Raw genomic sequence first — 13,163 nt, forward strand, 5'->3', positions numbered from 1 at the left:
TTTTCAAAGCACATGGTCCAGGGTTTTTTTTTTTTTTTTTTTTTTTTTTTTTTTTTTTTTTTTTTTTTTTTTTTTTGTCGTCTTCTCTCTGAATATCTGGTCAGGGTGCAGGGGAGGAACCCCCTATGTGCAGAACTAAGAAGTTGTACTTGAAGCATACTAAGTTTTTAAAAGCTAGATGCTTATCACCAGAGCACAAATCAAGGCAGAATGCTCAGAAACAAAAGCTTTCAGATAGAATGAAGTTATATACAGGCAATGGAGACAAATACCACACTGATTGTTTAAGACACAAGGAGCTAAGATTAGGAAGCTGTTCTAACTACAGAAGTTTATAGGTTCTTTCCTGTTTATTGATAAGAAGGAAGAGTTTTGTTACCTTTAAAAGATTACACCCTAAAAATCAGCAATAGGCAGTTTTGAGGGAGACCAAAGCAACCAGAAATATCCAGGTCAGAATAACTGACAAGGAGCTGTGGTAAGCACATGTATAGTTTAAGACACCAGCTATCATTTCAGCCTCCACACAAGATGACACCAGACCAGTGACGACATGACAGGATCACATGCCAGTACACTCATTCCCAAATACTCCGTCAGATACCCAAGCCAGATTTCACAAGGTTGCTTAGATTCTATAACAGTTAAATATCTTCTCTGTATATGCCTCCCAAACTCTCAAGACTACTGCTAGTAAGCAGACCACATCCTGGCAAAACATTTATAACCAGGTAAGAAAAGCCAGAGCATTTCTCCCAGCAAAAACACACACCTTCTTTAAAAAAAAGTGGTGGGGGGGGAAACATATATGGATGACATGCAATAATTTGAAATGAAGATTTTTCCCTAAGTTTTGGTGGTGATAATATTTGTGATCATCTGATCACATTGTGGTCAACACAGACTGGCCAAAAGCAACAGGGGTGAAGTGGAAGTAGAACATGTATCTGTTGTTTGAGGGAAGGTGTGCTAAGGACATCCTTCACTACCTCAGCCACCTCAGTAAAGGCAGGACACGGAGATCCATGTGCCAGCAAGGATACAAGGGTTATTGATGTGTCAGAAACCATGGAAGTGCCTGAGAATGGTCACTGAGAATGGTCACACAGGAATTAGAGCTGCTCCCCCCAAAAGGCAGCAGGACTGAATCACCCAACTCAAGAGCACCTGCACCAATGCACACAGCATGGCCAACAAAGAGGAGTAAATAGCAGTCATGGTGCAGCAGGAAAACTGTGACATATGTGCCATCACGGAGCCATGGTGGGATCACACACGCTGGAGTGCTGAAATGCATGGCTATAAACCCTGGAAATACAGCACAGCAGAAAGGAAGCAGACTAGGAGGTTCCTGGAATACATGGAATATAACTTCCTGATACAGCTGGTGAGTGAACGAAAAGGGTAAGTACACAGCTGGACCTGCTGCTTGTGAACAGAGGAGTGGGGAGGATGTCATGACTGGAGGTCATCTTGCACACAGTGATCATGAAATGATAGCTTCTGTTTCTTGAAGAAATAATGAGGGGGTTAAGCAAAACTGCTACCAAGGGCTCCCACAGGGCAGACCTTGGCCTGTTTAGGATGCTGGTTGAGAAAGTCCCTTAGAATGCAAAAGCAAAGGAGTCCACAAAGGCTAGACGTACTGAAATAAGGAAATTTATAAAGATACAGGAGCAGGCCATCCCCATGTGCTTCCAGATGAGCACGCACAGACAACTGACTGGCTGAGCAGAGAGCTTTGTCTGAAGCTCAGGGAAAATGAGAGTCTGTCACCTTTGGAAGAAGAGAGCAGACAACAGGAGGACTTCAAGGGTGTTGTGAGTTTTTGCAGAGACAGTATTAGAAGGGCCAAAGCAGACCTAGAATGCAAACTGGCCACGGGCACACAAGATGAGAAAAAATTGTTGTTATTTTATATCACTGATATAATCACTGGGGGTGGAAGTAAGGAATTCTCCACTTCCAAGAAAGGGGCATGGTTTCAGGTGGAGCTAAAAGAGTGTTCGGAGGGTCCATAGACATTTTTGTCCTTTTCCAGAGCAGTGGGTGGCAAGCAGTGCAGTTCAATGGTGCTGGTACTGAATGGAGGGTTGTCCACCTTTTTTTTTTTTTTTTCACTTTCTCTCGCTTGGGGGGGTAAAAAAAGGTGGGGGGATGCACTGAGCATTTTGCATGTAATCACCCTCTTTTATACACTGTTTTATTAGTATTGTTGCTGTCACTGTTCAATTTCTTATCTCATTGCTATTTCCAGTAAATTGTTATCCCAACCCATAACATCTACATTTTGTCTCTTTATCACTGGAGGGAGTGGAGAGTGGCTGTATGGGGTTTAATTTCCAGCTGGGCTTAAACCACAACAATGAGGAAAAGGCTGAGGTACTTCATGCCTTCTTTGCCTCAGTCCTTAACAGCAAGACCACCTGTACTCAGGGTACTCAGCCCCCTGAGCAGGAAGACAAACAGGGAGCAGGATGAAGCCCCTGTGAGCCACAAGAAAATGCTTAGTGACCTATCATGTCACTTAAGACATCTACAAGTCCACAGAGGCCAAGGGAACTATTGGAAGAGCTCACTGAGCCACTCTCCACCATTTACCAGCAGTGCTGGTTAACCATAAAGGTCCCAGTTGAATGGAGGTTAGCAAGTGTAAAACAAATAAAAAGTGGCAGAAAGAGGATTTGGGAACTACAGTCTGTCAGCCTGACCTCTTGTGCCAGGGGAAGGTCACAGAGCAGATCATTTTCACTGCCATCACATGGCTTATGCAGGACAACCAGGGAATCCAGTCCAGCCAGCTTGGGTTTGTGAAAGGCAGGTGCTGCCTGACTAACCTGATCTCCTTCTATGACAGGGTGATCCACTTGGAGGAGGAGGGAAAGGCTGTGGCTATGTTCTACCTGGGCTTTTCTCTCATCCCCAGGAAGTAGTGCCATGTTGAGAGGAAATGGCTTTGAGTTGCATCAAGGGAGGTTCAGATTGCATGTTAGGAAAACTTTCTTCACTGAGAGGGTAACAAAGCATTGGAACAGGCTGCTCATGGGAGCGGTAGAATTAGCATCTCTGGAAATGTTCAAAATACTTGCAAATGTATTTTGAAATGTGGCACCTGGGAACACTGTTTAGTAGCAACCATGGCAGTGCTGGGGTAACAGCTGGACTCAATGATCTCAAAGGTCTTTTCCAACATGAACCATTCTATAAAGAACAAAAATCAGGAGACTTGCCTTAACCTGCAACACCTTAAGCACATGGAGAAAATACTGGGCTAAATAAAAGTTGACATGTCTGTCACAAGAAGTTCTGACTGACATTAAAGACAGTGTAAATTGTGCCTACATGTCTCACTTCAATTACAGCAAGGCTCACCTCTCAGAAGGATGTGGCTAGACATATTATATTATATAGAGATTACTATATAATATTCAGATACTCTGACAAGACTTTTGGGCTTCTCCTGACTACTATTTTCCTACAAATCACTTATTTAAAAAAGAAAATCTATAGTCAGTAGGAGGCAGCAATACTAGGACCAGGAAGTAGTGAATTTCTGAGTAACTGTACCTATTCAACACATCCCTTAGGGGCAAATTATGGACAATAATGGAAGCTTTTCCCATTGCAGGCACATCTAACTATAGTTCACCATTTTCTTGGTCATCTTTGTCAAGATTGTTCACTTAAGTATTATTTTTGTCAATAGCAGCCATCTATTACTTGAAAATCAGCTACCACTGAGACATCTACTGTAAACAAGGCAGGCACCATGAAGTCAGGCAATGCATTCTTACATGGGAGCAGCAAGTGACTGCATTAGATCAGACTGCACACAAGAGAGCAACAGCACTGTCCATTTACATCTAAATAGCCAGCTGGAACTGCCAGCAGTCAAGCCATGAAAACACATCAACATTCCAAATACCTGCAACTTTTACAAGTTAGATTTGGCATACTAATGCAAAAATGTTGGGGAAGGAAAGAGATTGAAATATTCAACTGAAACCACAACAAATTCTGGAAACAAAATCCACAAACAAGAAAAAATCTACCCCCATCCATGTGGCTGAACAAATTCTGAATTTGCATCAGTCAGAGGCAAGAAAGTACAATGTATTTGAGACAATGCACATAATATTCAAGATTTACAGAGAGGCTTTCAAGCTTATGGGGTTTTTTCCGACTTCTGATTTTTCTTTGCTTTTGGGAGAAGCATTAAGGAGAGCAGGACATTACAAATATTAAATAAACCCAATTTTAAAATTTTTACCTTAGAGAAATATCCAACTAAATGGCAGCCTTTCTCATCATTTTTTGTAAGGACATAGAAGAGGAATGGTTCAACATCATAATACAAGGTTTTGTGGTCCAGAAAGAGCTTAGCTAACAAACAAAGATTCTGACAATAAATTTTGCTCACATTTCCATCAACCTAGAAAAGCAAGACAGATTTAGTTATTTCCATGGCACCAACAAGTTAGGACAAAATGACTTATTGCATCAATCATATCCTAGAAGGGAACGTGAACAGTATGGTGTTACAAGAAACAAACAAACTAAACACATCAAGGTTCAAAAGAGAAATGCCCCAGTTTCTTCTTAAATAAGAATCCTCCAGTAGGTGCTAATTACTTTGCATTTTTAAGTAACCTCTGAGTATCTGGATTTATTAAACAAAGTAACTTCACCTTTTAGTTGCTGAAGACAGACTTAACTCTTTCATTTTATGCCTGGAATGGAAATGAGTATGACTGGCAGATAACAAAAATGCACTAGTTAAAACTGCCTTAAATTGTGGTTTGCTAGAAGGCAGTGGAGTACAGCAACTTTTAAAAAACCCCAAACAAAGACGTGTATTATGCTGAATCCTTAAGAAGTAAGGCCAATAAATGAGTAGCAAATTACATATCAATCACATCAATGTTTTGGATAAATTAGACAAGACAAAATTTCCATGCCAGGCTAAAATGCTATTGAGTGAGAGAGGTAAATTTCCTGGCTAAATACTACAATTAGTCTAGGTATATTATGAGTGAAAAGAGTCAAGCTGTGACTCAGACAGCTACAGAAAAGCCAGACACAAATGCAGATTTCCTAGATCAATTAGGTACTTCCTGAAAGGCTCAGTCAAAGGCAACACATTTTTGAAATAATCTTAATAGAATGGTTTGCTTGTACTGATGTTTTTGATAATGACAGTAGCTGTATTTCATTCAGAGAGACAAATGACAGGAACTGTGCAGAAAAAGAAGCCATCTTCTAGTCTAATTTGTTTTGAGTAAGAATCCTAGTTACAAATTTAAGCAAAACCCATCCTTTTGGATAATATTAGGGATTTTAAGGGAACATCAGTAGCATAGCTGCATTAAGTGGATTGAAGAAAAAACATTCAATGAATAGCTACTGCTCCTTAAGGCATCAGGATAAACTTGTATACAGTTCTTAAGAGCCTATCGAATACATCAAACTCTCTTAGAGCACACTCCATTGTCCAGGTGCTTTTTGTTACTTTTCATAATTATTACCAAGTGTGCCAATTAAATGTAAACACTAAGTAAGCAGAAATCACCACTGCTTAAGCTGTAAGCCTGAAAATGCAAATTATATGAGCTGTCTTTTTTAGTAAGAACATTTGTACAGAAATGTAAAAAAACTTCTTAAATTTCAGGCAAACACAGCTTGTTCGTCAGTTTTAAATGTGAGAAGCAGGGAAAAAAAGAGGGACAGCAAGCTCAAAAGGAAGCATCTGTCAAAAGTTGCTTGGCTACAGCATAATAGTAAGCTATGTCAAAGTCTGCTCTCAAATCTGTCAAAGTCATCCTCTGGGCAGAGGTACATAAATCACAAAATGCCAAACTTATTTCCATTTCTCTCAAAAACACAAAGCATGAAGGAAACCACAAACTCTTCATTCTGCCTAAAAGAAAATGGTTGCACAGAATTCTTGAAAAGATCTATGAAGAAGGACATCAACTAATGACTAAGTTTCTACAGCTATCAGTGACAACTGACATTAACCTTTGAAATAAAAAGACCCAAACCAACTACATAAGTGCTTAGCACAAGTGCTTACTGAAGCACCCAAAACAGACAAAGGGAACAAAAGCAGTGGAGAAAGAGTTGGGACATGGTTTTCACAATACTTTGTTTTCCATGCAGCAATCGCCCACCTCCCCATCCCCTTTCCCAGTATTTCTCTGTACTCTATTTTCTTAAGAATTTTTCATTTACATGTTAGCAGTAGTTAATAAAAATAAATGAGAAAGCACAATTTGCCTCTTGTATGCTCCACAGTTCTTAACACCTGCTAACAGTGAATATCAAGTTATTTTAACCAGTCTAGGACAATTTCATTCTTGATAGGAAAAGAGGTAAGTCTATTTACAACACAAGTCTTTTGCTGGCAGTTCTTCAATATTTATAAAAACTGCTCAAGTCAGGAAGGACACAATCTTGAGGCAAATAGTTATTTTTTTTAACAGCACAAGCATAAGCAAACGAACCAAACACAAAGATGTTTTTCTAACTTAAAAAAACCTTTCACTGCATCTACCATTATTTGAACAGATAATGGCAATGACAAAGAAAAAAGGACACTTATACAATTTGAAAACACACATTTGAAGAAGAATATGACACCTGCAATTAAAGAGAAATTATCAATACATGCATCTCAATAACACTGTTGAGAAAAGAAGTCCTAGTAACCCCACCAGTCTTTTCCGTTATTGCTACCTGTAATAATGCTTGAGCAACTGGAATGTGAAAGTTAAGGCATAGTTTTAACTGCAGGTATGCTATTAGAAACACAGAATTCTCTTGTCCAGGATATACATTAAACCTCACACTCAAAATAAGTCATCTCCCAAAAAAATAACATCGATTAATAAATCTAAATTTGAGGTTGTGGGATTTTTTTATATTTCAGGGCAAGTTTCTCAAACATCCAAAATGAAGGCAGAAGCATTCAGGAGCTACATTTGTGATTTTAGAACACACAAGAAGCTGCTTTACTTGCTTTTATACTTTGGGAGCACCTACAATATGATTAGACTTCTCCGTACACCCAAGACACTCAAGCAGCCAGAAACAAATGGGTGTCAAGGGGTACTCTTGCTGAGAAGGGAAAGGCAAACCAATCCAAGATGAAAACTGCAAAGGAAGCCCTAAGACTCATGCTAGTCAAGTATCTTAAAGAGGCTGGCTAAGGCACGAAGTACAAGTAAAGAACAAATAATGAAATAACATGGCAGAACAGGCTAGAACATGGCAGAACAGGGTAAAACAGCTTGGGAAAATGGATTTGTTTTTGCAGTATAGCCAGAATCTCAACTTGGCTTTGCAGTATAAGAAGAATCTCCAAGGAAGTATTTAAGGATGTTAAAGTTTTCACCAGTTCTACAGCTAGTCTGTAAAATCTACAAACTGGTTATTTTCCAAAAGCTTATAGTTTTGAAACACCTACCTCAAATACTGAAAGGTCATTTCTTCTGTAGATTTCATTGGCTGGAGGATGAAACCAGCCACATTTCTCTGAGTGCCTTAACAAAATGTTTTTACTTTTCATGTATTTAAGACAGAATTCACACAGGTAAAGTTTTGGTAATCTGTAGGAAAATTAAGAAGATATTTTATACAAAAAGTTCATTACATTCCATAAACAAAGTTACCACAAATAAAAAACCCTTCCCATTCAAATATTAGGTATACATACATGCTGCTAAAGCACAACTAAATAAGTAAACAGAACATTAGAGTGAATGATTATACATTCACACACTACTCATCAGAAAAGGAAAATAAGAAACAATCAGCTTCAATCAATCAACCACAGTAAACCTAATTCAATAGAGTTGTGCTGTGGTCAGTTTGTGGTTCAGCCTCTGGCAGATCTCAGTTACTTCCCCCTTCCCACCCTCCAGCCTAGCTTTTCCTGTGGTCTCCATCAAAGTAAGCACACTGGAGTAATACTTCAAATTTCATCTTTCCTGTTCCTAATAAATATAAAGGAAGCACAAAGCAGGATACAGGGGATCTCCTTCCCTTTAATTTTCCTTATTTTGCTTCAGGGGAGGGCTCAGAGATTACTTTTCTTTCCACTGTCTTCCAAACACTTGGGCAAGATGGCAAACTCTGGTAGGATTTTACCCTCTCACCTCCACCTAAGTTATCACTTTACTACAGAAGCCAATACAAAGAGTTCACATAAAGGCAAAACATCTCCACAATCTCCACAGCACAGGCAACACAAACAAGTGCACTTCTCAGGGGAGGATCCAGTTCAGACTACATACAAGTAACCCACATGCCCTGTGTTCTACATACCGTCATAAACCACTCCCTTTGGTAATTTTTATAGCTACTTACCTTCATTTTTAAATTACTGAATCAGTGGAAGACTGCTCTAGAAATTAATTAGTCTGCAAAGTTTTACAGCAGAGGACAATGTTTATCTGCTCTGAAGTTACTAGCACATCCTGGGATTACAGCCATGGTTTGCACTATTCCAGTATCCTAAGGAAGTTTCATCAACAACATAAAAAGTAGTTTGAACTATTTGTTCAATGATGTAATCCCACTGCCCTCAACTGAGAGCCACAGTACCTCCTACAATGTCATCCCATGTCCATTTGTATATGATGGACACATGACACATCCCTCATTCCCACCACACAAACAAAAGGCGGTTCCGAGTAACACTATGCAACAGCACTTTGGAACAGATCATGTTGCATGCTGTAGTAGAGCTTGATAAACATACAGTTCTGAATATCTTCCTGTGTGCCATAGAGGCAATGGATTAATAAAACATTGATTTTCAGCACACACAAAACTCTGCAGAGATCTGCTGAGCACATGTACTAGCCCAGGCTCTCTGCTGGACTCCAAGGTACACCCTTGCAAAGATGGCCAGAAATGAGATGCTGTTGCCACAACTTGCCCACTTTTACTTCATTTAGCATGTCATCTCCCCTGGTCCTTAGAAAAAAGGAGGTGAACAAATGCAGGACCACAATGAAAAGCAATTTGTCTAAAGGGCCAGAAGTCGGACATACCTCACTGCAATGGTGTAAGAAAAAACAAACAAACAAAAAACAAAACTAAACAAACAAAAAACCCAAACCAAACCAAACAAACAAAAAACCAGACAAAACCAAACAAATCAGTGAAAACAAAACCAACAAAATCACAAAAATAAACCTCAAACAAAACCACACCAATACACGCTACACATTGACATTTATACAGGACTAGGAAAATGACATTTTATTGCATCTTGGACTTAGAACTATCTAAAAACAATGACAAATCCTTGTTCTCAGTTGTAATTACACAAGCATATCTACTTTTAAAGGTTTTAAATTATAAACAGTTACACAAGAGTAAAAATAAGTTGTAACATTCACATCGGAAAAAATGCCAACTACGTATGGCAATCTTGACAACTTGCTACCTTGCGTATTCCTGTGGGTAAGGTGAAGAGTACCAGGTCTGGATCTCGTATTTTCCAAACTCAATCACTGAAGGGTATCGCCCACCTGTTTCACCAGTGTTTTTACACCCAATTTTCTGTCAGGTGCAATTAAAAAAAATGAAAGTATTAGTTATAGAAAAGTAGAAGAAACTTTAGTAGAAGAAACTCCTCCGACAGAGGACGGAGTTTGTAAACAGAAAATACAAACAGCTAAAGCCCAGCCAAAGAAGAGGCACAACAGCCTCAAATTCTATTCTCCCACAGCACCTAGCATGACAACATCCCTATAATCCTGGTGCAAACCTCAAAGCTGTCCTTCTGTCAAAATAATGAGAGAAAAGCTATCAGCACAACCCTTCAAGAGTAACTGGAATTTATCTCAAAGAGACAAGAATATGCTAACACTTCGATTTCAGCTATAATACTGCATTTAAGCTGATCAGAAAATGACTGCTAGGCTCTAAAGGGATGGCAAAACATAAAATAGTAAGAAAGGTGTGGAAAAACAAGCAATTTCTATGTCAACTTTTAGAAACCTTACCACCCAATATTTTTAGGGACTGCATATGAAAGATAAAGAAAGCAAGTAGTGTGAACTATTTCCATGAGGAAGCTGAAACACAAGCTAATAATAAAACTGAATTTTTAAACTCAATTTGAATTTGTTGGTTAATATGCTGTGAAAGAAGACTGTGAAAAAGTCATTGTGTAATGTGAGCTCTTGTAGACTAAACCTGAAAAAAACCTGACTTCCATTACTGAAAAAAGTACAACAATTTATGATGTCATTTTAAGAAAGCAGCAATTGAAACATTACATTCACCCACCTTCTGACCCGGGTTCTCACAGACACAGAAAAGTAAAAGTCTGGTTCACTACTCTGATTCAGCTCAAATATTATCACTGCTAGATAAAGTCTACAGTATTTAAACTCAAAGTGTGGTGACTAATCAAGTAAAATGAATTTATGGACTCACTAAATCTGGTTTTCTACGAAGCAGTGTTTTGTGGGACCAAATTAGCTTTTCAGAATATCTGCTTTATTTGCAGAGCAAAATCATTACTGAGCAATATCCTCTCAGTCCTGACCAGGACATCAGCTACTTTTAAACGCTATGTTTGATCCTGCAGTCCTGTTTCCAAAATGCTCAAGTATATCTTTCAAAATCTATCTTAAGTGTCACTTATCATCTGATCCATTCCAGCATGATGCCTGGTCTCCTGTCTGCATATACATTGTCTCCCAACAGAATTCACAGCAAGTGTGATGCATTAGATTAAAAGGAATATATTAGAAACGAAGATGAAGAGATTAAAAATTAACTCAGCTTTTATTTACAGAAATAACTATATTTTGGCAACATGATTCTTACCTCCATGGAAAGTTCTCGGGCCTGCTTAAACACTTCCAAATCCTCCTGTGTAACAGTGTCCTTGCTTCCCAAAAGAAATACATCCGTATTTTCTTGTTTGATGCTTAGTTTGATTTCAGTATCTGTTATTTAAAACCAGCAAAAAGTTTATTCACAGACATGAAGGTTACATGCACATTAGCCAAGTGATACTACTAAACAGGATTGCAACTATGGCTGTTAAGAACTCCCCATTTTAACCAAATCTGGGATTACTAAGTAACAGAAGTGAACCCTTCACCCCCCCCCCCCCCCTTCTTTTGTAGCTTGCTGCTGCACAAGCTCTTTTTTGGTACTTGCTTGTCTGTCTGTACAAGCCTTTATAGTCAGTTCTACTAAACTAGTTTTGAACCTCATGAAATGGAGCATATTTGATTGTTAGAACTATGCCACCTGATAAATTCTAATATACTCTGGAAGGCAAAAAATAAACACAAGAGAAAAAAAGTTGCCCTTAAAACTTGAAGATTAATGCTAAGCTAAGTCTGCATTCAAACATTATAAATTAAAACTATTTCTTTCTTAACTAAAAGTAATAAAAAGGTAGTTCACAGCAGTAGAGATCAAGTGTTGTGGAGACTGTAGTATGATGGAACTGTTCATGAAAAAGCAATGGAGCAGAGGGAAATGAATTGAAATGCCCACCGTTATAAGCACTGACAGCACACAATCATGATGACAGCACCACTGCCACAGGAACGGCAGGGAGGAACAAGGAAGTGGCATGACAAGTGGCTACTCATGCGGTACTACACAGCCATAAGCAACATTATGAAGGCATTTGGGGCTCCTAGTGTCACTACAGATGCAAAAAATAATAAAAAAGTGGTGTGGTATTAGTCAGGGAAAAAAAAACAACAACCAAAAATGTTTTGGAGATTTAGTCAGCATTAGATAAAAGGTCAAAGTTTTGTTGTTTTTGTATGAAAGTGAAATAAGAACAAGAGAAATAGCTAAGACCTATGTGATAAGAATTTTGGTTTTGGACGGGACGCAGGTTTGTTTGGCGCTTCGACCTTTGCTTACCATCATCCTGATCAGGTTTAATCCTTCCGTCTGTCAAGCTCCCCTTCCCTGGTGAGGGGGTCCCCATCTGAGGGGTCATTTTATACTTTAATCTGCCTAGAATCCTGTGCTTTTTAAAGAAAGCTGTTCTCTTGAGGTGAGCAATTGCTTTAAAAGCACGTCCTCTAGACACACCCCATCCAGAGGCACAGGCATGAGACACAAACCTACTCCGAACATCTTTCCTTCCACAGAAATTACTATTAGATGTTGATGTGGAAGACAACTCTGGTTTACTACACGAGTGCTTGCGGGGTGCATAGCTTGGGTGACTCTTTTTTCGAGACTGTTCATGAGTGGTATAGATATGAGAGAGTCCATCAAAGAGTCCCTTTAGCTGACTGCTACTAGGAAGGCTACTAAAGGAGGGTATGCTTGACTGACTGGAAGAATTTGGGGGAGAGTTAGAAGAAATCAAAGTGCTGGATTTTTGAGAACTGGGGCTCTGACCAGAGATGGGGATTGGGGGTAGAAGTGAAGAAGGTGGAGGTTTTAGCTTTTGTGTGGTACCTGTAGCCAACACAAGAGAAGTGCATGACTGTTTCTGAGAGACCTTTTTCCTTGGACGATAGTGCTTTGAAAAGTCTATTATTTCACCTCGTGATCTGCGACCATCAGGTGATGGTGTAAAGAACTTAGTAAGGCCATCAATGAGACCTTTGGTTTTCTTGTTAACTTTAAGTGTAGAGGCAGATATGTAGGTGGAGGTGGTGGTGATTTTGGTGGTGGCACCAGGCCGAGTGGGGTCTGTAACAGGCAATCTGCTGCTTGAATCCTTCACAGATGCAGCATGACCAGATGAAGGTGTGGTACAGACTTTAGTCTTTTGACCCCTACCAGGTGACCCCCTTCCTGTGAATGCATTCACGGATCCTTCATCACTGGTTACAGACCTATGCAAAAATTTGAAAAATAAAAATTAGCATTCAAAATCTTTACTGTCAAATAGCACTAGAGTTTATACAAGTTACCTGGGCCACTGTACTTAAAAATATTTCAAGAACTTTAAATACACATACATTTTGGAAATACATTTCACACTATGGCATAACATCAATCTTTTTTCCCCCTTGTCCTTTTTGTTCCCCATCCCATCTTTAAAAGACAGTCCACAGATATATATAAAGTGCTGGCATAGCAAGATCTCCCTGTATACAGCCTTCTCATATACTTTTAGGAATAGCCAAAGTGTGCCTCTCTGGAAAAAATAT

At 39.1% G+C, this 13,163-nt stretch overlaps 1 protein-coding gene across 2 annotated transcripts in view; it reads right to left on the bottom strand.

Annotated features, from left to right (window-relative positions):
* KAT6B (lysine acetyltransferase 6B) overlaps positions 1 to 13,163 on the bottom strand; it is a 107,618-nt gene that overhangs the window by 33,028 nt on the left and 61,427 nt on the right. Inside the window, exons 7-11 of one of the 2 annotated variants that reach the window (XM_041404717.1) lie at positions 12,790 to 12,845; positions 10,849 to 10,970; positions 9,455 to 9,570; positions 7,466 to 7,607; positions 4,271 to 4,432 (exon numbers count right to left, since the gene is read on the bottom strand). In XM_041404717.1, coding sequence (XP_041260651.1) covers positions 4,271 to 4,432; positions 7,466 to 7,607; positions 9,455 to 9,570; positions 10,849 to 10,970; positions 12,790 to 12,845 — 598 coding nt within the window. Of the gene's footprint in view, positions 1 to 4,270; positions 4,433 to 7,465; positions 7,608 to 9,454; positions 9,571 to 10,848; positions 10,971 to 11,913; positions 12,846 to 13,163 lie in introns of both variants that reach the window. The other variant, XM_041404716.1, reaches the window with a different exon arrangement.

Source organism: Onychostruthus taczanowskii, unplaced genomic scaffold (assembly GCF_017590055.1).
Source record: "Onychostruthus taczanowskii isolate IOZ18803 unplaced genomic scaffold, ASM1759005v1 scaffold22, whole genome shotgun sequence".
Lineage (NCBI taxonomy): Eukaryota > Metazoa > Chordata > Aves > Passeriformes > Passeridae > Onychostruthus > Onychostruthus taczanowskii.